The sequence below is a fragment of the Calidris pugnax genome, unplaced genomic scaffold (assembly GCF_001431845.1).
Source record: "Calidris pugnax isolate Ruff unplaced genomic scaffold, ASM143184v1 scaffold32, whole genome shotgun sequence".
Classification (NCBI taxonomy): Eukaryota; Metazoa; Chordata; class Aves; order Charadriiformes; family Scolopacidae; genus Calidris; species Calidris pugnax.
In genome coordinates, this window is record NW_015090783.1 from 8,113,987 (window position 1) to 8,137,322 (window position 23,336).

The following is a 23,336-nucleotide window of genomic DNA, read 5'->3' on the forward strand; positions in this document are numbered from 1 at the left end:
CTTACGCTGCCGACGCGGGAGCAGAATCGATGCGCTTAGCGGCGTAGCTTTTATTCACGGAGCGGGCGTACGCAAAGAGCGGGTTGCTGAGGCAACCAGAGCACGCGGGCGCGACGGGCGGTGGCGCAGCTGGCAGGAACCGTGGAGCGGGAACCGGGGACGGCCTGAGGCGGCGACGTGTTGGTGGGACAGGGAGTCTTTGCTTATTTAAGTTTATTTCTTGTGTTTTAAAGAGAGAACTGCAGTTGTCTAGCAGGTGTTTTTAACTTGTCAGCTGGATTTCTTGTTGAGCAGTGTTCAATAATGGAGGTTGGATGGTTCTCTCAACTGAGCCATTTTCCTCAGTGACGGAAGGGGGAGGTCAGCCACCATCTACTCTTTCCAAAGTTCACGAATTCCAAGGGCGGGTTTATAAACTAGATCCCTTTTAAAAGAACGGTTTTTTAAAAAATGATATTTTGTTTGCTTTTGCTTTAATACTATTTTGAGCCCCTTCTCTGGTTGGGTACATTGGACTACTTCACTTTAACGCTTTGAAAAACATTCCTTACTTCATCTTGCAATTTTAAACTTTCCCGCTCTCTCTCTTTTCTTTTTAACAGTGTTCATTAGAGAATTAAACCAGATAAGACAACTCAGCTGATGACCATGAGCCATTCTAGCCTCTTCTTTCATAGCTTCCTAATTTTGGAGTATTTTTAGGGATAAGGGAGAATCCTTCCTTGGAAAATTTGGGATGGCACATGCTCGTATCTCAGAAAACCTGCCTCCTGATATAGATCCCACAAAAGCTCCTGTTGCATTTGGAAGGAGAGCCCTTCCTAAACTGAACGAGGAGTTACAGTCTCCTGAGCTGCTGACTCAGCAGCGGGCACTGATGGCGCTCTGCGATCTGGTCCATGACCCAGAAAAAGTCTACCAGGCAGTAGAAATAGGTAAGTGATCTGTTGTCTTAAGCTTTGACACAGTGTGGGGCTAAAAACCCACTTCACTTTTGTGCACTTTTTTCCTCTCAATATCTTTGATCACACGAAATGACCGTGAAGATTTTTTTGTTTTTGTGCACTTTTTTCCTCTCAGTATCTTTGATGACACGAAATGACCGTGAAGATTTTTTTGTTTTAATCTCTACTTATTTTACTTTAAAAAGGTAAAAAATACTGTAATCCTGTTATTCATGTACCTTTCAGAAAAAAATAAAGGAGTGAATGTATGAATTTCTAACAACATAAAACTACTAAATATATTTTACTTAGGCGAAAATAAAAAGCTTTTAGTTTTCCTAGAGCAGGAAAAAAAGGTAAAATCCTTTTTTCTCCCCCCTTCAGTCGACATTTTCTACCATGTATGACATGTGACAGTGGTACCTTCATGATTTTTCATGCTTGAGGTGCTTGAAATACTCATATCTCAGATCCCATAATAAAAACAGGTAAAAAACTCTGATGAAAGCTTTTAAGTAATAATTAATAAAGTAATATTTAAATAATAAGGTTTAAAAATAATAAATATATTATAAATAATAAATAAAAAAAGAGGTTTACAAGTTTATTTGCAAAATCCATGAGGGCACCTTTTGCCATTGATTCCTTCAGCAGTGGGTAGCATGGCACATCTAGCTATAACTTCACCAGAGAAATAAGGCATCAGAGCTTTTTATGCAGAACTCCTTCTCAGAAGTGACTTAGTAATTGTAGAATGAGTCTGAAAAAAACCCAAAAAAACCAAACACCTGGAACTTCATTAGAAATTAAGATACAAGACAACATAATCAAATTTGTTATACTTATTAGGATTACACCTAGTCACTACTAATTTCAAAACTTTTTATCCCAGCGCTTGGAAGAATCTAAGTTTGGATTTTGGGGAAGAAAAAAAAACCACCACAGAAGCTTAGCTTTGCAATTTTTAGTAGTCTGTTGTGTATCTACAGAGCTCATTATGTAACACTGAAGAAGTCCTCCAGTTTGCCACTGCTTTTTTCCCCATTTGCTTCTTTCATATTTTTTTCCTCGTAAGAGGTACCAATAATCATGTTCAACATTTATTGTTACTGTTTAATTAATAATAACTGCTGAAGCAGTGCTAGATTGTTGTTTGTTTGGTTTTTTTTTTGGTCAGTGCTATGTGTGTAGCTGTTTAATTAACAATAACTGCTGAAGCAGTACTGGATTGTTGTTTGTTTGGGGTTTTTTTTTTGGTCAGTGCTATGTGTGTATCCACATAATCAGTAACGGTTCACCAATTTTATTTCTATGTGTGAAAAGCAACACTGTGTGTTTCTACATATTCCTTATTACACCTAAAGAAATTTTTAAAATTATAGGCATCAATCCTGCAAAACCATGGTTTTCTAAAAACATCAGTAGCACCACTGACTTAAATTATTTTTAGAGTTATGTCACTTCATAAATGTTTGCAAGGTTAGGATACTTGAGATACAACAATGAGTGTTTCACTGTCAGGACAAGACAAAAATTCTCATTGTTTGCACTTCAAATTGTGAGATAAAAATGATACTGCTATTCTAAATTAATGCTGAAGTTAAGAAATGTGAAAATGAACTATGGTGTCTTACAGGATTCTTGGATAACCTGAAGACTCTGCTGCTACATCATGACCATATTGTCCGACAAAAAACAACACAAATCCTCTACATAATGGCTATGCATAGTGTTGGCAGGTAGGTGTAATTCCAGAGTTTAGTGAATGGTATGGAAAGCAAGAAAGACGTTTCAGTGAGTCATGAGAATAGAATTTCTAAGTTTTGGCAAGACAGGTGCAATATAACTAAGAGTATTTAGTTAAGATTAAGCATCTTGCAAATATAGATGAGTTTTGTTATGCTTAGTTAAATCTGTCCTACAATGTTTTTTGTAGGCAAGGGTTGATCCAAAATGGAGTAATTTCTGCCCTCACTGAGCTCTTGGATGATCCAGTAGACATCTGTCGGAAGAACACGCATCAGATTTTTGAGATGGTGGCAAGATTACCGGAAGGTAAGGATTTTTTCAGTAGTTAAGTATTCAAATAGGCAAAGCAGATAGATTAATTTACCTGATTCCCTATGTAATATATTCCAGATTTATATATTCCATTTTCCTTGAAAGGCATATTTTAAATCAGTATCTTTTCTATTTTTGCTCATTTTAATTTTTATTGGTGGAGACAACTATGATTTCTAGAGCTGCTTTTGCACTTCTAAAAATTTGCAAGTTGTGTAATAATAGTAAGAATGCTTAGCCAAAATATAGAGAATGCTTTACATAGGTGACAAGTGAAATGCCCTGTGTTAATAATACATCAGTGAATAGTCCTGTCTGTTTATCAGGGGGGCTGATCTTGCTAGATCTGTTTATTTCCTTAGGTCTTACGCAAATTAAGGCTACCTGCTCAGGGTACAGGTTGTATGGACTGCATGCTTAAGTTTGTATTTCAGAATCTTGCATCAAAAGTTCACTTTGTTCTCTTCTCTTCGAAATGATGATCAGCTGTTCATCATGGTGAACTAGTTCCACAGTACACAGGGTTTGTAGGAAGTTTTTCTGGTCTTAGGAGGTACAAATGTGAAATTTGTTTTATGCCTTCCCTGCTCCTTGCAAGTCCTGATGTAGGAGGAGACACAAGATCAAATATGAGCACCATCCATTGTACTGTGTATTTCACAGATTAACACGTCTTTGGCCTCAGTTGCCAAGCACTGTTTCTTAAAGGTAAGTTTTTGATATTGCTTTCAGGTGGTAAATGTAAAAAAACCCATAAACCTGGGGGTGATGCAAGGAATAATGAAGAAGCTTGATTTTTCTGATATCTTATTCAAATATTGTTTCCCTTACGTGAAATTGTTAAATGGACTTGGTAAGATACACAGTTAAAAATGTGATAAATTACACCTAACTCCAGATGTTAAATTGAGCAATTCATCCTACACTCCCTGCATACCAGGAGGGAAATCAGTATCTCCAGGGGCGAAAAGTCTGACATGTCCTAGGTGCTTTGTTTAGGATGAGATGAGTTTTGCTCTGATGGTGTCCATTTATCTCTAGTGAGATAAACAGAAGCTGGGTTGATTACATCAGAGTCAAGCATCTAGCTTTTAAATGCTTCAGTCAGAACAGAGTAATCCAAGCTGGGAATTTGTCTTTGATTTGCCAGAAGAATAGGGGGTTGTACTGTTCACATGCTTTCTTTATTATCTGTATTTATAGTTTTCTAAATCATTTATGCACTGAGGGAATTTATACGCTAAGGGAATTTTTATTTCCAGATTCTATGATTATCATTTCAGTAGTTTTAGAATCTGATCTTTAGTCGTAAACTTTATTCTTCTAGTGGATGAAAATTATAATTTTAAAAATAAAATTTCAGTAGATAGAAATTATCAATTAAAAAGCCACACTATTTAAATTCATGGGGGAGTGTCTTATCTGAGGAATTCTGTTGAATTACTGGTGCTTAAAACAGAATTAAGTGAACTTTTAAATACTTGCTAAGTGAGTGTACATGAATTCTGAATATATAAAGATGTATTTTTAAATGCATGCAAGCCTTTTTAAATGCCTAAATAATTTAATCTGTATGAAGGATATTAATACGGTGGGCTAAACCTAGCTGGTATACGTATTTTCAAATCAAATGAGAAAGGCACTTGGCTTAAGTAATTTTGATCTGACTGCCTTTGAAGAATTTTGTCTCTTACCTGTGTAGACAGATAGATACCATCCTGCAAGTATGATGTGGATCATAATAGAAACTTATGGAAGAAGCAAACTTAACAGAAGTAAAGAAATGTTGCTAAATTTTTGCAGATCACTATTAATCATTAATCATTCATCCCTACTAGCTAAGGCTGCCTTCTTAGCCCTTTTGGAACTGCATAATTCAGCTTTGCTGTTCAGTCTCTGCTGTACTGAACTCGTATCATTAACCTTCAGATGTGGGTAGATCTCTAGTAGGCTAGTACAGGAGCTTACCACTTGTCTCCTTTTGCTGATGCAGTTTTCAGGTGTGTTCATGAGGCACAGCTTAAGTTCACTGGAAAGGTTTTAAACAGGGAAACTGCCTCAGGGTTAGGTGGCTGTTGTGCATATCATTTTAGATGTGGATCTTTGATTTACAGATGTAAACTACATTTAATGTTATATATACATAAACACCTGCCTGCTTTTAGGTTCTATCTCCCAAAACTCAGAGCATTTACTGAGTAGGTTGGAAGTTTAGCTACATAAGCTGAAAACTTTTACTGGGGGATGAACAAAAGTTCTAGGGGGAAAAAAGCAACTTAAAAAACCCCAAAACAAACCCTAGATGAAGTGAGGCCTTTTTTTCCTCCAGTGTATGCAGTTAGATACTTTCTAAAAAGCAGGGTCTAAAACCAAGGATTATATAGAAAACATTTTATTAGAACTATTTAGACACTTAGTATGGCAGTAAGCAACATTAGCTCTTGGTGGTGCTAAAACATAAAATGTTGCTTATTAAGAATTCCCCATAAATCAAAATACATTCCCCAAAACCAGAGGATATATAATGGTACACCGTACTGCCACTCAGGTTTACTCCCATTGTGCCATCTTTGTCCCTGCAGACATCTGAATATAACCTCTTAGGTCAGGAACCACTGATGGGAACTGTCACAACTGTAAAACCAGTTTGGGTGATAATCAGGAAAGATGAGATCATGCTATACGAGAAATCAAGTTGCCTGCTGGAGTGGCAGGATTATCCAACCCTTGCTGAGCTGAGAACTCAGCAAAAGCCGAGAACCAGCTGAAGTTTCTCCTCAAAACCTTGCCTTTGATTGAAGGTAAAGGATTCACAACATCTCTGAAGCGAGCAGGAGCTTCTGCCACATGAAGACCAGCTTCCAAATCATGTTACCATCCCAAGCTAGTGAAAGTTGCCTATATTTACAAGAAAGGCTACAATTCTCTGAGTGGTATTTGCTTTTCAGTGAGGCGTCTCTAAAGCTAAGACTGATACCTGTTCCTTCATTTTACCTCTCTTCACTTCAGGTACTGGTGGCAGATAAGAATCAGGTTTTTCCAAATCAAATTAACATCAGAACAATTCCCTGAAACAAGTCTCAGAGTTTTGTCTCCAAAAAGCAGAAAAGGGCAATTAGTGTGAATACAGGGCATTTAGATAATTGTAAAATTAGTTACTTGGTAAATTCTGTGCATCAGTGCCTTCACTGCAGTTTCCTTTTACATGTAAATGAGGAGAGTTACTTTATTAGAAACCCGATATTTATGCCTCTTTTGAATAATTTTTTCCTGTTCATCAATTCTCAGCATGTAGTGTAATCCTAATGTATTTGTAGTGATCATGCTCTGTATACATGTAGGCCAATTTTTTCTCCATTTCTCCCTCCGCCTTCAAATATGAATGTAGAGGAACTGTTTACATCTGTGAGGCAAGCAGAATTTAATCTCTATCTTCTGATCTTATATTCAGATCTCTCAGAGAGCATGATACGTCTAGCAGTCTCTTTATAGCTTGTTTGAGTCATACCTTTCTAGGTGAAATTCTCTTCAAAAGCTTCATTTCTTCAGCTGTGAAATAATGCTAGATTTTGACCGTTTCCTCTGTCAATGTTTGTGCTATTAGAAGCCTTCAAGACTTGTTGAGGATAGAAGTCTTTGACTAGATTAAGTTAGTCTTGCATAGTTTTCTACAGACCAAATTTTCCTACAACATCCTTTGACAGTTTGGGGACATGGGAATAGATAGAATCATAGAAAGTGACCTTAAGGATCATCTAGTTCCAACCACCCTGCTATGGACAGGGACCCCTTCCACTAGACCAGGTTGCTCACAGCCCCATCCAGCCTGGTCTTGAACGTTTCCAGATAAAACCTGCTATCCTCAGCCTGTCGTACAATATATAAGAAGCTGAGCTAGCATGTTGCCTGTCATATTCTCTCCGAGTAATTATCCTTGGAAAAAGGTGTTTTTCTGAGCCATGTATTCTTTTTATTTAGACAAAAATATAAAAAAATAAACGTCTGTATTTAAGGGTTGGAAGATAACTCCTTGAGCAGAATTATGTTACTGTAGAATGGACTCACATGCAGATGGCTGCTTAGAAGAAAAACAGAAAGGTGCTAGAAGTGTTTTCTTTGCTATGAGATGATTTGGGGAATTATCAAGGAGAGCAGCAAATGTTTTCCAATAGGTAGTAAGAGTCACAATATAATTCATTTGGCATATTAAAGATACAGAAATCGTCTCTGCCTGGTAATTCAGCATTCTCCAGCTAGCCAAGAAACTCTCTTCCTCTTTGCATTTACTTACTTCTACACCATACACCCAGATAATGAGATAGGATGTACTTTGTATCAGCTGAAGGAAGTTAGCCACTAATATATGATTCCACAGCTGAGATTTCTGGTGTCTTCTAGAGCTGAGGTAATTTTCAGGGCCAATAAAGTAGTATGTTCCATACTAGAAAAAGGAACATGAGCTGTACAACACGCATTTGGCCTGAAGTGTAGTTGCTTTCTTCACTGTGGTCAGTGACTCCAATTAGCTCTATACCAGGACACCTGCTCTTTCTGCAAAGAAGGGTAGTTTAGGAAAATGTAGTTATTTTAAGCAAATCCACTATTTTTGATTCCTAAATTTAAGGACATATACCAGATCCTCCAGGAACAGTGGGTTCATTAAAAACCAAAAGGAGGGAAAATCCACAAAGATTGGGTGAACATTTCCAGAAGAAGCAACAACTTAGAATAATTAATGGACAGAAGACAAAAATAAAATAGATAAATGTATTCAGTAGAGGATAGATGATGGAGAAGAACTGGTAGTAGGTGAAAATGAAGAACATTGGAAAAGTTAATAGCAGAACTTTCATTCTTTGTGAAAACAATTCATTGACACGCAATACTTAATGTTAGTGAAAAAGTATTAAACAATGATAAATGACCTGGGCAACAACAACTGTGAAAATAGTTCCAAGAAAAAAAATCTTTCACTAGGTTATGGTTTATACTGGAAAAGTATAATAATTCTTACCCATTATCTATAGTGTCTTTTATGGGTACTTAATCCTTTTAGGCAAAGACTGAGATCAGTTGGATGGGGCAATAGATTTTTAAGCTTGCCAGAACACCTATTTGGGAAGAGTCCAAGAAAGAATATTTCTCCTACTGTGGGTTATTCAAACTACTGACTCAGTCTCCCCACTATTCCACCCCTGGAAAATCATAACTGATGAGATCTATGGGTAAGGACCATTTGAGGATAACTCTTTCCCTTTGAAATTTGTTTTGCTGTATGAAGTGCAAATGATAAAAGGACAGATGGCATTCTTATTGCAGCAGATGGAACATCTCTTCTGTGAATGTCATTGTTGCCCAGGTGAAGTGAAATCCCAGCTGTATTAATGCAGTTCTTTCAGGTGGCAGCGCACTGCATCACTGATAAACTTGAGAACTGAGAAAATAGATGCAAATTTAATTGCATGATTTACCCAGGTAGACAACTAAGAATCAAGGGATTTCACTTCAGCACCTGTGTTTGGCCCAGACTTTTTAGTTTTATTTTTCCTGTGCCTCAGTTTTCCTGTACAATCAGAAAACAGAATTACTTTAGTTCTGTGTAAAACAATTTATTTTAGCATCTTGAATTCTTCAAATAGAAAATGAAGTAACCATGATTTACTCAGAATACTAAGATCAAAAACATCATCAGAATTAAATGATTAGAGAGTTAATAGCAAGGAATTGCTATTCAGAGCACTTGATTATGTGAATTGATTATTTAAATTTAATTATTTACTGCTTTATTCCTCCCCATGCCTATGCTCTTAAGCTAAGTAGGAACACACAGCAGCGCTTCAATTTCTTTTCTCCTTCCCAAGACAGCCTTTGTTCAATGAGAAATGGAACTGACTCCTTTTCTTTAGACTCTAAGGCCTTTGTTAAAGGTTCTGCACTTCTGTTGTAGGTTGCTTGTAATACTTGTGTTGGAAGAATACTTCTTAGTTGAATCAAGATTATTTTTTTTAATATAAAATATCTCTTTCCCTCCTTATAACCGAATATGCTTTAGTTTTAGTTTTTCTATCCAGCTTTCTTACCTAGAAGCTATGCTGTAATGAACACTGGTGTTTTCTTGTCCCTTCATTCACTAGTCTGAAGTGGCCACAGTACCATGAAAGCTAGGGGTGAAGGAGGCATAACATCTAATAGCCCACTTACTGGAAAAGGAAACCCTGGCTCATTTTATACCTTTTTCACAATTCAACTGGCCAATAATAGGATATTACACTATAGAAAGCAATTTAGACTAGAAATACTGTGCAGTTTCTCAAGTAAATGATAGCACTTCAACAGTAAACAAAGTTCAGAGGATTCCATACTAAACTCTACAGACTGTACTAGCAATTACTATATAGAGCTTTTAGTAAACTCACCAAGCCAAGCAGCCAGACTGCACATTTCACAAGCAGGCAACAGCATCTCATCATTCCAAGTAACACCTGAAGACTCCCTGTGTGGCATGATAAAGCTTTTATACCTTCAAGCCGCAGCCTCATTGGCTCTTTTACCTCTATTCTACAGGTGTAACAGTTGACAGGGAATGCTTAAAGGGGCCCTGTGTCTTCAGTACAGGGATAAAATACCTCATTCAAAATGAGACAGATTTTTCCCCATTATCGATTATGTTTGGTCTGAAGAGTTTTGAAAGTCTTAACTGATGACTTGAGCCTCAGAGAATATATTTGGCTATGGTTGCATTCTCTAGCAATGTTGAAAATTATTATTGCTTGAACTGCTGCTTTCAAGAGTATTTATTGGAGTTCTCTTGCCAATCTCAGCTCATTAGTAGCTCAAGTCTCCAGGTCACTTAAAAAAATCCTAGCTTGAATTTAGATATCCTCAAATAGGTCAAAAAAAGAATTCTTAAATGTAAGGTAAGAAAGATTAGGACTTCTTGATGCATTTTGTAGAAATGCTGAGAAGCAAATAAAGCAATGAAACTATCCAAGTGTTATCAAGTATTTTCAGCTGGTCTCATAAATGATTAATGAGGTGAAGGGTTCTAAGTCAAATTCTGTTTAAACTCCAGGAATATTATTTATCTAGCATCCTCTAAGAAGTTGTTTTTATGAGTTTATGCTGTTTGTACAAGAGTTGCACCTTTTCTTAATGTACATCCAGACTTTTAAAGATTTCAGTTAGAGGATGTTCCGGACGAATGTTGTAGTCTAAATGGGTGGAATTTTCAAGAAAACTTCAATGAAAAAACATCAATAAGACTTATGCTGATAGAGTACCTTATATAATCACTTAAAAAAAATACTTAGATTTTCCTTAAAGCCTGGTTTTTCACAAGCATGAGCCAGAGAGAATTTCGCATTGATCTTGGAGACTTGCTGAGAGCCCAGTAGCACAAAAATGTGAACATATTTTTCAAGATTTTTTTTTTAGCCTTTAAATATAGGTTTAGGGGACCAACTTCAGGCACTATTCAAAAAGTTATATAGGTTCTTATACCTAGACATGTATTTCTAAGCATAGATAACTGTGCAAAGTACCTGCTTGTGTAAGACAATATGCAGGTAGGCTTCTTATGTATCTTGCAATACCATGGCAGTTTCTCTCCTGGTATTGCCTATAGATCTTGATCTATAACATATTTCCTAAAATTGTTACAAACCTTCTCCCCCTAAAACATAACAATGACATGCATTCAGAATTTGTAGGGATATTACATGGTAACACATCCCTTAAATCTTACTGAGTTGCTCAAACGTAATTGCTTAAGATTGAAATTGCTGAATGTTGGTGAATAAACTGAGGGAAAAGATCTGGAGCAAATATACAAAACTCAGCAGTCTGTCATAAAGGAAAGAAACTTCACAAACATTATCCAATTTAGTAGCACTAATTAATGAACACACTATAGACACATTCAGTATCTTTTGAATTATTTATTTTTTGAAGTGGACAATTTAAATGTTGATGTTATTAACCATTTTGTTTTAAATTTCTTAGAGCCCTTGGCTGAAATTTCTTGCACTAATCATAGTACATGGGGGAACAAAAGTAGAAGGTTATTTTCCAGTGTGCATGTGTGTCTGTGTCTCTGTGTATGTATGTGCTTTACAATTATCAAACATATATTTACACACCAACTTTACACTGAAGTCTTTAAGAAGTCTTTTCTATGGCAGGGGAAAGAATCAACTGACCAAAGACTTAGGTCTATATGATCCATTTGAGATTTTCCAGTATAGTCCCACAGAGCTTCTTATGCATTCAAACTTTTGCCGGAATGTTACTTCATCCAGTAGTGTTTCTTTATGAGATGAAACCTGGAGCTGAGGAATGCATCTCTTCAGTTTCCTTAACTTCACTAAACTGTAAATAATTTAAATTATTAAATTGAAATATCAAGACATTTAGTTATTGTTCATATCGCTCATCTTTAACCTTCTAATAATACATCACATTTTTAAAATAATTAGAAAAACAACAAAAAAGACTTTGGAGGCTATATACTACACAATCTCCATGGCTCCTGCTTCTTGGGAAATCTGTTACAATATTACAATTCCCAGAATGTATTTGGAGCAGTGGAACAGAATTGTCCGTTGGCAACTTTCACATTCAGCAATCCAGACACTACAACATTAATTTAAAAAATTGCCTTGTGTTTTATTTTTTTAATCTGTATTAAAAAAGGAACACTAACCTACTTTTAAATATAGTTTTTGTTTTTTGTGAAACACCACAAGATTTGGCAAAAAAAGATGTAAAAGAAGACTGTTTTGATGTATAAAACTCCTTACCAGTAGAAGAAACACTGACCTTAATTTGGCCTATTCATAGATTCATTTCATGTAGTTTTGCTGCATATTTGAAGCCTTAAAGACCAGAAAGAGCTGCTAGTCAGTTTGGAAATCACAGAACAGTTGCGCACCAATAATTCCTTTAACAGGCAAGGTGTCCATGATAAACAGTAAAGTAAAGCAGAAGTGTGTACATAGTATATGCTGTGAGTCATGTGCATGTGCATACATGATGTATGTGTATATACTGTTTGGCTGTGTGTACCAATATTGTGGGTGCATGCCCATTCTCTACAAATTTAAGTAGTATTTTGCGTAAACTCTCCTGTTCTGTAGCTTCTGGTTTGAACTAGCTTTTCTCCCCAACACAACCAGTCTGCTCCACACCCTGCAAACGAGTTCATCTGTCACTCACTATCTTTATATCTTCGTGTCAGTAAAATTTTAGGACAACTGGATGAAGAATTATTTCTTACACAGAACATGATAACACTCCCACTGTAGGAAATGGAATGAAACAAATGGAATAAAAGTGCAGTGACTGTGGTGAAAACATCTCCACAGAGTTACGCCTCAATCTCTTTTATTGTTTTTGTTTGGGGTTTTTGAATTGTTGGGTTCTTTTTTCACAGGGGGGTGTGTGTGGTTTTTTGGAGAGGAGGCTTTTACTCTCCAGAACATATATTTGTGAAAAATGATATAGCAAGTTAAGGGGGCATAAGAGGAACTGTGTACATACATCAGATTTCCCCTTTTCTCTCCTTGGGCTACTAAGCATTGCCCCATTTTTTTTCCACTAGAAGTGGAAGTGGTTAGCCCCTTTCTTATCACTTCAGGAAAACAGATAAAGCCCAAGGATTCTTAGCAGAGGCCAATATATTTGAGATTGTTCTGAATGATGACATCTGTCACTGCATCAAAGACAAATTGGATGTTACTGGTATCAGTGGCGCAGGTGAAGTGTGAGTAGATCTCCTTGGTCTCCTTGTTGCGATTTAAGTCCTCAAACTGGCGCTGAATGTAGACTGCTGCCTCCTCGTAAGTGTTTTGGCCTTTGTATTCAGGAAAGCAGACTGTTAAGGGGATGCGACGGATTTTTTCTGCCAGCAGATCTTTCTTATTCAAAAAAAGGATGAGGGAGGTGTTGATAAACCAATTGTTGTTGCAGATGGAATCAAAGAGACGCAAACTTTCTGCCATTCGACTCTGTAGGAGAGGAAACAACAAGTGTCAACAATATTGTTTCAGGATAACTGTGAAAAGCACACAAAATGCATTATGTCTATCACTGAGCAAAATCTGCTTTAGAAACAGCTTGTGTTTTATTTGGTGACTGTCCATCTTAGCTGATCATGACATTTGAGGGATATAAATTCACTTGGTTTGATACATTTCACCATGGACTACCTCTTCCTTTATTTTTTTAAAGATATTTGGCAACTATGGAGGAAAGTCTAAAACAGAAGATTTAGAAACAATAGGTGTAACTTGGGAAAATATAGTTGTGTTCAAACTTAGGTTAGCACTATAAACAAATTCTTTAAATAAAAAGGAGCAGTAATTTCTAAGGATTTCACACTACAGAAACATTCTGCTGTTAATGTTTTTTGAAAAGATGGAACTCCTGCAGCACAATTGTAACATTGCATCATCAGATGTGTAGTTTAGCACACTGTGTCTACTCAGAATTTTTTCCTTACCTTACTTCTCCCCGTTGTATAATGGCAAGCTTAGAAGAATACACAAGAATCACATTCTACTATGGTGGGACAACTTGAGTATTTATTGCTGAAAGCTGAGTTTAGCCAGACATGTTTAACAACTTTCTGTCTGCTGCCCTGACTAGGCGAACTCCATTTATGAACAACTTAGGATAATCACTGCAATTTTTGGAAATAACAATCCAATGCTGCCATAAACTCAAAAGGTCCGCTAGAAATCAGTAAACTGTCTTGAATTTCCCTCGTGTTGCTGCTTGCCGCTAGAAATCAGTAACTGTCTTGAATTTCCCTCGTGTTGCTGCTGCCACGCGGGCTCCGATGATGCCGTTGGAGCTGTCCATGGTACCGAGGGCTCTTGGAAGGCAGAGTTTGTTGCTGGAAATTACAGATTCTGAAGATTTTACAGGCTTTGAGACAGAGGCAACATGGGCTGAAAATTAAAATTCTTGAAGTTATGTCAGTTTAATTTCTTTATTTTATTTTTTTTTTCACTAGAAGAGTCTTTTAGCTGTGTACTAGTTATTATCCTCTTGAAAATTAACATCAACTAATTTTTCAACTTGGTAATAATGCTTTTTGACCTCTGTGAACCAGTTTCACATCAGATTCCAAAGCCTGAGTTATGTTCTTTCATCATTGCCATCTAATCCTCTTCAGACACTCCAAAACAATTTTTGAGCATCTTAAAAAACTTAGAACACTGTAAGGCATGTCTCCTTCCTGTAGACCTGATCCAATGCACAGCTCTCAAAATCATTTCAAGTAGATAAACCAATGTGATGTTAATCACAGCATGAAATTCAGTATTCCTACTCACATGTCCAGATAAATTGACTTTCTATGGGAAACATTTCTGTTAAGCTTTTAGCTCTTACCCAAATGACACGTCTACACATAATATTTAACCTACAGCTGAAATATTAGCTATTGTTCCTTCTCACTTGTTTTTGTTTAGGCTTTATACTGCTGAAAACATTGTTGTGAGGAATCATGGTTTATTCCCATCTTATCTTCAACAGTCCTTCCCGTTGTTTTGAGATAACACCAAGATTTATTGCACCCTGGTCAAAAGATGTAAAGCATCCTTGTCCAGTAAGCTATGTAAAGTCTCCTTGCTGCTAAACCATGGACAAAATATGAAGAAAGCTTTTCATATACAGCAGTATAGATGATCATCTTAATTTTCTTAAAAACAACACACAAGCTTAATATCTATAGAAATTTTTCCATGTTAAGTTTCCATTAAGAGATGCTTATATTCAGATGATTATTTTTAAACTCTCTAAAAAAAAATCTCTACAAAAGCTGTACAAAAACCTTCAGATTGCTGTTTCTTGTATTTGTGGAGTCTGGTTTTTTTTAACTCAATGTATCTTTCATCATTTTTTCCTTCAGACAAAGTGAATTTGCAATACTGTCCTGCTAAATTGAGAAAATAAATCCTGCTCTGTTTAGAGAATCTCTTACTTTCAGTAGTCCCATATCATGAGATTGCTTAAGATTTAATATGATTTCTTCAGTTTAGTACATATAGCAAATTTAATTAAGATTAGGCATTATTGATCAGCACAGGGCACGAGGTAAGGCAGGAGTATTGTGTCATGGCATGTGTGTGTGATGACATGTCAAGGTATGTCATCATTAATGATATATCAGGATACAGTTCCAAATCCTCCCAGACTGTTGTCTTTGGTCTCACTTTGTATCACAGTCACATAGTGGATAGCTTCATAATATGTACAGATCAGGAATTTAGTGACTGCAGAGGAGTCATCAGAGGAAGAGCAACTTTCTGTTTGTTAGTTTTTTATATAGTGGCATGCCTTGCCATCTGAAAGTAAAAGCAGCTGATTCGATAATCTTTTATTTAAATGAGAGAAAAATAATGCCAAAAACGTCTGTTAAAACTCCTGGAGATTACTGATACCTGATTGCCAAGTGCTTCCAAAAGGTATAATGAATCAGTTTATACTTAAATTTTTTCAAAGCAACATAGTTTCTTGAAGAAAGCCTAGAATCAGCTCAAGCCTAACAGTTTTACTATGGGGAAAAGTATTTTGGATTGACAGAAACAGAAGACTCTGATTTTCCTCAAGTGATCGTATGTACCATATGTCATTCTTAACATATTTTTAAACTATTCTTGAAGTCCTTTTCACAGAGCTTCTCCATTCACACCTGTTAACTGATCTTTCAACAAACAAAAATACATAAAAGCTACTAATTAGTAGACACTGATCAAGATTATTTTCTTCAAGAATATGTTTTAACTGATTCCTCAAAGCCATAAATTTACTTATAGTAGTAAAAGTAGGAAAATGTATCACTGGACAGCGAGGAAACTTATCAGAAAGAAAAAGTCAAGTCTTCAAATAACAGTAAGATGTTATCCATGTAATTGTGAAAACTTTAGGGAAAGAGAAACAGAAAGCACAAACTTCCATATGAAGAAGAGAAATCTAATTGAAGTTATTCTGAATTTTATTTTTTTTTTACCTGTTAACATGGAGACATGAAACACATAATGTTCAATCTCACTGTCTGTATGGAATTAAATGACAAAGAAGTAAATTCAAACCTAAGAGAAAACAGTATACATGGCAAGACAAGGCCTTTATAACTTCTAAGTGTTGGGTTATGATTTGTGCATTGCATCAAACAGCAATATATAACAAGACTCTCAGGTTTTTATACCTGGATGACATCTTAATATATCTGAAAGTCTTAAATAGGAAGTGATATTTACACAATTCTAAGATGAAGGCTGACACTGAAATGCAACCTAAAGATACATGATATATCCACTCATGTACTCCTATCCTAAGACAACAGGCTCATTTCTGGTTGTCAATATTGTAAAATTACTGTACAGATTATAAAAGAAGTGAACTTGAGAGGGTAATGGCTTATTATAATAATAATTTTAAAAATTAAATTATTTACAAATCCCAAAGGAGTTATAAAAATTTTCTATTAACATGGAGGAAAAATAAAGGTAGGAAAAGGCATTCTTCTCTGCAGTGTCTTTTCCAGTTCAGGAATCCTAAGGGGGTAGCTCGCCAGGTGGTTAGAAAAAATGTGCTGCTGTAATTTCATAATTATACACAAGCTGGGGTATAAGCAAGATAATGCCAGTGCCTTATCCAGATGGCCTTGTTGGGGGCTAATTGTGAATTCTTCTCTGAGCATGAGAACAAGGAATTGGTTGCTTAAGGGAAAGAACATGCTAAGGAACAGATGGCTGCTTCTGTTCTTCCAATAATTTGCAAACATACAAACATCCCTGGTCATCCTCTGGAACAGTAGAGGTGTGCTTGGCAGCAGAGTACCAGAACAGCTAAGAGTTTCCAAAAGGGAAGACCCCATTGTCAACATAGCAAGTAATTCAAAAAAGCACTTGGTAAATGGACCCAAATTGGAATGTATTATCTCCTCACAGTAAAGCTTTCTGGTTGTGGTTGGGAGAGAGCTTTGAACTTAAAAATGACAAATTATGATAAGAGAAGCCATCACAAATAAGGAAATTAACAGCCATTTGTACTAAATACCTAAAAACTTTATCTTTGAATCTTTATTCTGCTTTCATCAGTATTTTAAAACTGATAGGCATTTGGGGATTGTGAAAACCTCAACTAAACTAAATAAAATTTATCTTGTGTAAACCATAAACAATGGTGAATAAGATTGGTGCAAGAATGGTAATGTTTGCCTTCCAGAAAAGCTGGAAAATCTTTAATTTCCAGTAAAACTTGGAAGAACCAGTGGAAGCTGTTGCTATTTTCCTGTTGAGGCTTTCCCTTGTGTCAGTGACTGGCATTTACAATACCCTGGAAGCTATGAACTCTTTCATAAAACAGCATATATCTTTCTGTGTCAAATGTGTTGTTTGGACATCCACAACTTAAGATCTTCTAAAGAAAGCAGGTGAAGCTAAGGTATTTGAAGAAGAGGTGGTGCAGTAAAAAGGTAATTGAATCTGTTGGATGTAAACATTGGTTTTTCCTTAAGGCTACTATAAAAAAAAAAATGAATACATTCTGAAATAATGACAGTCTACAAAATAAATCGAAGGAAATACCATTGCCCAAGACAGTAATAGTCAAAGCAATTCAGGAATTCAAACTATGTTTGAATAAATGTAATGGAAGGCAGAGAGAAAGCAGAAGAATTTCGCAGAAAAAAATACAGATGATGCAGAAAGCAAGAGATTGCCTGGATAAATACAGAGAGATATTATTTTCTTGTAAAATATCCTAGATTGAGTGCTAATTGAAAGGTCCTTCCCATCTAGCAGTTAGTCCTTCCTGTTTGAGCGCTGGATGAGAAAGACTTGATTTAAAAAAAAAAAAAAAGACTATTGTATGATTCATCTTGTGTTCAAAGAAAGAAGACTCCTACAAGAATGCATAGGATCAGGTGCTGTGGGTCTAGACAGGGAAAGATGATGATAATTTCATGAGTTACAAAAAATAATTGCTTTCATCTAAAAATCAAAAAGAAACTATCTGTTGGAGACAAGTAAATATCCTTAATCCAGTTCACTCTATATATCTCTAAAATAAAGAAATTAAGAACCTCACTGAGGTAGGGTTAAACTGAGATAACACACATGACCTGTGTTGTCCTGTATATACCTGTTTCTAGCCTTGGCATCTCCCAGAAGGGATAGGGTAGCCAATAGATTTGAGACTAGACAGATTGTTTTGTCTTCCCAAACCCTTTCTTTCCAACCCTAGGATCCCAAAGCTTTCCTAGAAAATGTTGGGAACTCTAAAATGTCAAAATTAGAGAAGGTGACGTAGAAGGATAGCTCCCATTTTGAATTCATTAAAAGTGTTCTGAAGTCACTTAGCAGCTTACCTTATTCTACAAGCAGACAAACTCGTTATCCCATCACCAAAACAATATGTTACATTAGTCTAAAATCACTGCAGGAATTCCTGACCAGTTCCATGGTAAATGGGAAGGAGGTCAGGATAACTAGAAGCAGCTATGTCAATATAGCACCTATCATATGGATATATACATGCACATGCCATCTATTTCTGTCCTTCCTACCAAAATTCCTTTGTGTCCTGCATATGTAAGAGGAACGTGAAGTGCAGAAAGGTGGAAAACTAGCATAGCATGTTATGTATGTACGTATACTTTATGCCTCTGCAATAAAGGGAAATTTAAAGGGATGAGAAAAGGTTTTATATTAGAGGAACCTTGAATGTTTACAATGAAAAGAGCACTTAGAAGACTGAGTAACATGGATGTTATGAAGTGGAGCCCTGAAGAAATCTTGTATGATTTTGGATAGGAAGGTATGTATTTATATAGTGAGGGCAAAAAAATATATTAAGCATGAAACAAGCTTGTTCCAGGTTTTTTTTAGCAGATTCATCCTTATGTCAGGAGGAAAAATTATTCCAGCAAACAAAATTTATAAACTACCAAATTAATTCCTCATTATTTGAAGATAATGTGACTTAATTGTTTACACTAACAGTTTGTATGTGAAAATGTAGAACAGGTAGAGGAGGCAGTAAATATTTGACACCACTTTTTCAGAGAAGAATAATATTGTCTCCCTTGATGGTTTTCTGTGGAGTATTACTACTGTCTTTAGAGAAAATTCTGCAGATGATAACTGAATTTGGCAGTATGAATGAGAAATAAATGAGAATTACATGGGGACCTTTAGTCTTGGCTATTGTATAGGATGACAATGAAAACATGATGAATATTTTATCACGTATGATCCCTGTGACCGGAAAAGAATTGTAGTGTTTCTAAGGCTTACTGTGGACTAGACTAGACAAAGCAGATTTCATTGGGGGTATTACTTTAACAGTTCTAAGCGTTTGTCTTTGCAAATTGATCCCTGCAACCTTTTAGGTTTGCACTGAAACAGCAAGTCATGTCTGCAGGAATACAGGATAAGTTAAGCATTGTTGTGAAGTAGTTACATATGGGTGCCAATGACAGACTGGGGTAAACCACTCTTTAATACTATCTATCAAAACTGTTTTATGTTCCTAGATCAGGAACAATACAGATTTTTTAATCATAGTAAGTACAGTCTGATACCAAGCTACGATTATATGAAGGAGGGTGCCTGAGCTGAAAAAGATGTTTGATTAAATTTCGTGACAGGAGGATTAGATTTTGAGCCAGGGGATTTCCAAGCAAAGGAACAGGGCAACAAGTGGTTCTGCTAGGACTTACGAACTAAAAGGAATCTAAAGAAAGGATGTATAGCAAATTCTTGGAAGAACAGAGGGAGAGGTTACTGAGTTCAAGGATCAGAAAGAGTGGACCACGTGATCATTTAATAGAAATGCTAGAAGATCCAGATAAAAGCTAGTCCAGTACATCTGGCCAAGGTATTAAAGACTGTTTCACAACATGGAAGGGGGCAGAACAAAAGTAGAGAAATATATGTGGATTGAGTTATTGCTTGTGACTAGCTATACATATCTTCTAAGCAAGCTGAAGTACAGGAAAATTATATTTAGAAGTCATAAAATGTGCATGTGATAGGTGCTATATTTATCACTTCTCAGAATTACAACTCCAGAGAAAAGTTCTAGAAAAAGGTATGTTCAAGATAATAGAAATATGTAGCAGTCAATATTGGTCCTGTGCCTGATAGAACAGCAACACAAGTCTGCATTTATGGGAGGGAGTAATGAGGATAGACTGGCAAAAGAAATGCTACTGCTGCTGATATAGGCCAAAAGAAACATAAAGTCACAATGGCCAAACATATTAAAACCTACACATTACATAGTATCCAGCCAGGGCAGTGCTGCCAGGGCTGTAGTAACAATACACAAGATAAATGGTATCATGGAATATACCTCTTTTCACAGGCTTCCATTTAATCATTAAAGTGGGTGGGTAGCTTGTATCTCTTTAAAGGAAAGCTTGCTATGTTTCAGTTTCTCAGTATGCAACTGTTAACACTCTCCTTTTGCCCCCTGAAAGGTCAGCAAAGCTTAATGCTACATAAGCCTCCTGACATAAGAGTTACGAGAGCCTGCACTGTGCTTCTCTGTATATTAATGGGGGAGACAAGCAGTTTTAAGAGGGCAAACATGCCATAAAAGGAATATAAGAATAAATCTTCAGTGTCTTTAACAGAACCAGAAAATTGATATCCTGAGTACAAATTAAAATATTTCTTGACTTAGTTCTCAGAAGCAAATCAGCAGCACACTGCATATTTCTGGAGTTTAGAAAAAAAAAATAAAATCTAGTTTAAAAGTGTTCTCTTGTTAAAATCATATTAATTTAAAAGTTCGCAGTTCTTCAAAATATATCCAAAGTAGCATGAACAACCATACTTTAATTGTAAATATCTGGGTGTTTTATCCTTAGAATGAGTTATATATATCTGGTAATAGAGGCCAGCTTTTTTATTCCTGGTAACATATTGCAATTGATTTCAGTGCTTACTCATTGTTTTCAGGTGGGGTGGGGTTTTTTTGGTTCTGTTTTTCTTTCAGGCCTTTAGATGATTTGCTTAGCTCAAGGGCAAAAGGAACATTTAAAGTACATATTCAACATAGCGGAAATGTTGTATGTTTTTGTACATAATGTGGTCCAGGACTTTAGCTGTCCTCATTTGAGAGCTTTAAGCTTAATATCAGCCTTCTCCAAAGGTCCCTTCCAGCCCTAAAATTCTGTGATTCTGGGTCTAGGCAATAAGTAATTTAACACTGGATTGACCTACAAGGAGAGGCAGAGGGAACCGGGCTTGTTTGGGCTGGCAAAGAGGATGCTAAAGGGTGATTTAATAACAGCCTACAATTACTTGAAGCATAGTTACAAAGATGATGACACTAGACTCTTATCAGCAGTATCACATGAAAGAGTAACTGGCAACGAACACTAATTGCAGCTTAGGAGTTTCAGCTTAGATGTCAGGAAAAAAAATGTCATTAGCACAGCACTGGAACAGTTTGCCTAGAAATTTTGTGAAATCTCCATCCATAGAGGTTTTCCTCACTCAACTAGATAAAGCCATAGCTGGCCTGATTTACTGTTGGCAGTAGTCCAGCTTCAGCTGGGACGATAGGATAAATGACCTTCAGAGATCATAGAATCCTAGAATGATCACATCTAGCCTACATTTCTGTAATTCCATGAACTATGAAAACATATTTATAGTTGACTCCGTAACAGCAAAGTCAGATTTATGCATGCGGTTCTGGGCAGATCTCAAACTTTTCATCCTGAAGAGGTTAATTCAAGCATAAGGGCTATCATTTTGATGGAAAGAGTTATACTACACTGTCACTATCCTGTAGGTGAGGCAGGATGATACGGAATTGGGTCAAAGAATGGAGTTGTGGCCTTTGTGGAATACCCATTTTTTATTGTTTTCTGTTCTTTCAAGCTCTCTGGACCTTAGAGTAGTCCTTATGCTATTAAAATGTTGCAGAATTCTGCATGACAACTACATGAGAATATGCACGTAAAAAGAAAAATGTTTATCCACTGTTGCAGACTATTGACTAACCTACCTTTTCTAAAGTTCACTCATAACCCAAGCTCTGGCTGATAGATTATGTGTAAAGAAACAATGCTTTTAATTGCACCTTCTTTGAACTGTGCATATTTCTAATACACCAAAGGTGCAGGGAGGGTGTTAACAGGGTGAATTGGTTTCTGCCATTGTTTGACTTAATTGAAGTGAAAAAATATATTGCAAGCATAAGAGAAAAATATTTCTTTTAAAATGAATCAACTCCATTAATTTATGCCACTGGCATGCCACAAGAATGCACTAGTAAGCTTAATAATTTTGTGTAACAGAATAATAACAGGGGGACAGACTGCAAAGTTTAGTGCCTGTGAATGCCTTTTCTCTGGATAAAAACATTTGAAATCTGACACATCAGTGACAAGATTCCAACCTGATAAACTATGATATAAAAAAAAGAGGACTTCTCAAGTAAGTAGCCTTTCATTTCAACACAATCAAGTCCAGCTATAAAAAAGGACTTTATGCATATTTATGAAAGCTAATAGATAAAAGTAAGATGAAGGATCATTTGTAACAGTTATTAGAATTAGAAAACATAGAGAAAACCAGCAAGAGTTATCACAAGTACAGAATTACTATCATGTGAAAAAAGTTAAATAAACAAGTTCTCTTCAGCCTGGAAAAAGAAATAGCTGAGAGAGAACACAGTAGAGCTCATAAAATCATGAATGGTATGGAAATGGTGAATAGTGAATTATTTTTGCACCATTTCTTACAATGCAAGAAATAAGAAACATCAAATTCAGTTATGTGACAGCAGACAAGTATTCCTTCCATGCAATGCATAATTAAATGTAAAACTCTGTCATGAGGTGTTAGAGAATAATAATAATAGTAAGGCTCATAAAAGTGTAATTAGGTTCAAAAAGCAATTAAATTAAAAGGGCACTTAGAAAGATATTGATGCAATCCTTGGTTCAGTTATCCGGTAGGGTGTATTACGGGAAGTATCAGTGTATGCTTGATCTGTTCCCATATTCTTTCCTAAGTAGCCACTGCTGCCCACATTTGGACACAGACTACTGCAGATATTTGCTGTGACTTAGTACAATTGGTTTGTATGTTATGGCTGTCAGAACAGCTCATCCTTTTTGTGAAATCAGCTGTTCCATTCCCTAGTGGTGAAAACTTCTGCTTTACATAACCCATGTAAAATTGCCACAGTTCCTAGATAATTTTGCCTTTCCCATTAGTCTTGTCCAGTTTAAAAAAAAAAGTTTCTTTTACAAACTTCACCATCATTTGAAGCAAGTAAATACCACTTTATACTGTG

At 36.1% G+C, this 23,336-nt stretch overlaps 2 protein-coding genes across 3 annotated transcripts in view; one reads left to right on the forward strand and one right to left on the reverse strand.

Moving 5' to 3' along the window:
* Positions 1–103: 103 nt before the first annotated feature.
* RSPH14 (radial spoke head 14 homolog (Chlamydomonas)) overlaps positions 104–23,336 on the forward strand; it is a 108,792-nt gene continuing 85,559 nt past the window's right edge. The window contains exons 1-4 of one of the 2 annotated variants that reach the window (XM_014964302.1): positions 104–183; positions 603–935; positions 2,581–2,683; positions 2,881–2,999. In XM_014964302.1, the coding sequence (XP_014819788.1) occupies positions 737–935; positions 2,581–2,683; positions 2,881–2,999 (421 nt within the window). In that variant the 5' untranslated portion in view covers positions 104–183; positions 603–736. Of the gene's footprint in view, positions 361–602; positions 936–2,580; positions 2,684–2,880; positions 3,000–23,336 lie in introns of both variants that reach the window. The other variant, XM_014964310.1, reaches the window with a different exon arrangement.
* Positions 10,928–23,336, reverse strand: part of GNAZ (guanine nucleotide binding protein (G protein), alpha z polypeptide) — a 79,960-nt gene continuing 67,551 nt past the window's right edge. The window contains exon 3 of the mRNA XM_014964289.1: positions 10,928–13,009. Within this exon, the coding sequence (XP_014819775.1) occupies positions 12,665–13,009 (345 nt within the window). The 3' untranslated portion in view covers positions 10,928–12,664. The remainder of the gene's footprint in view (positions 13,010–23,336) is intronic.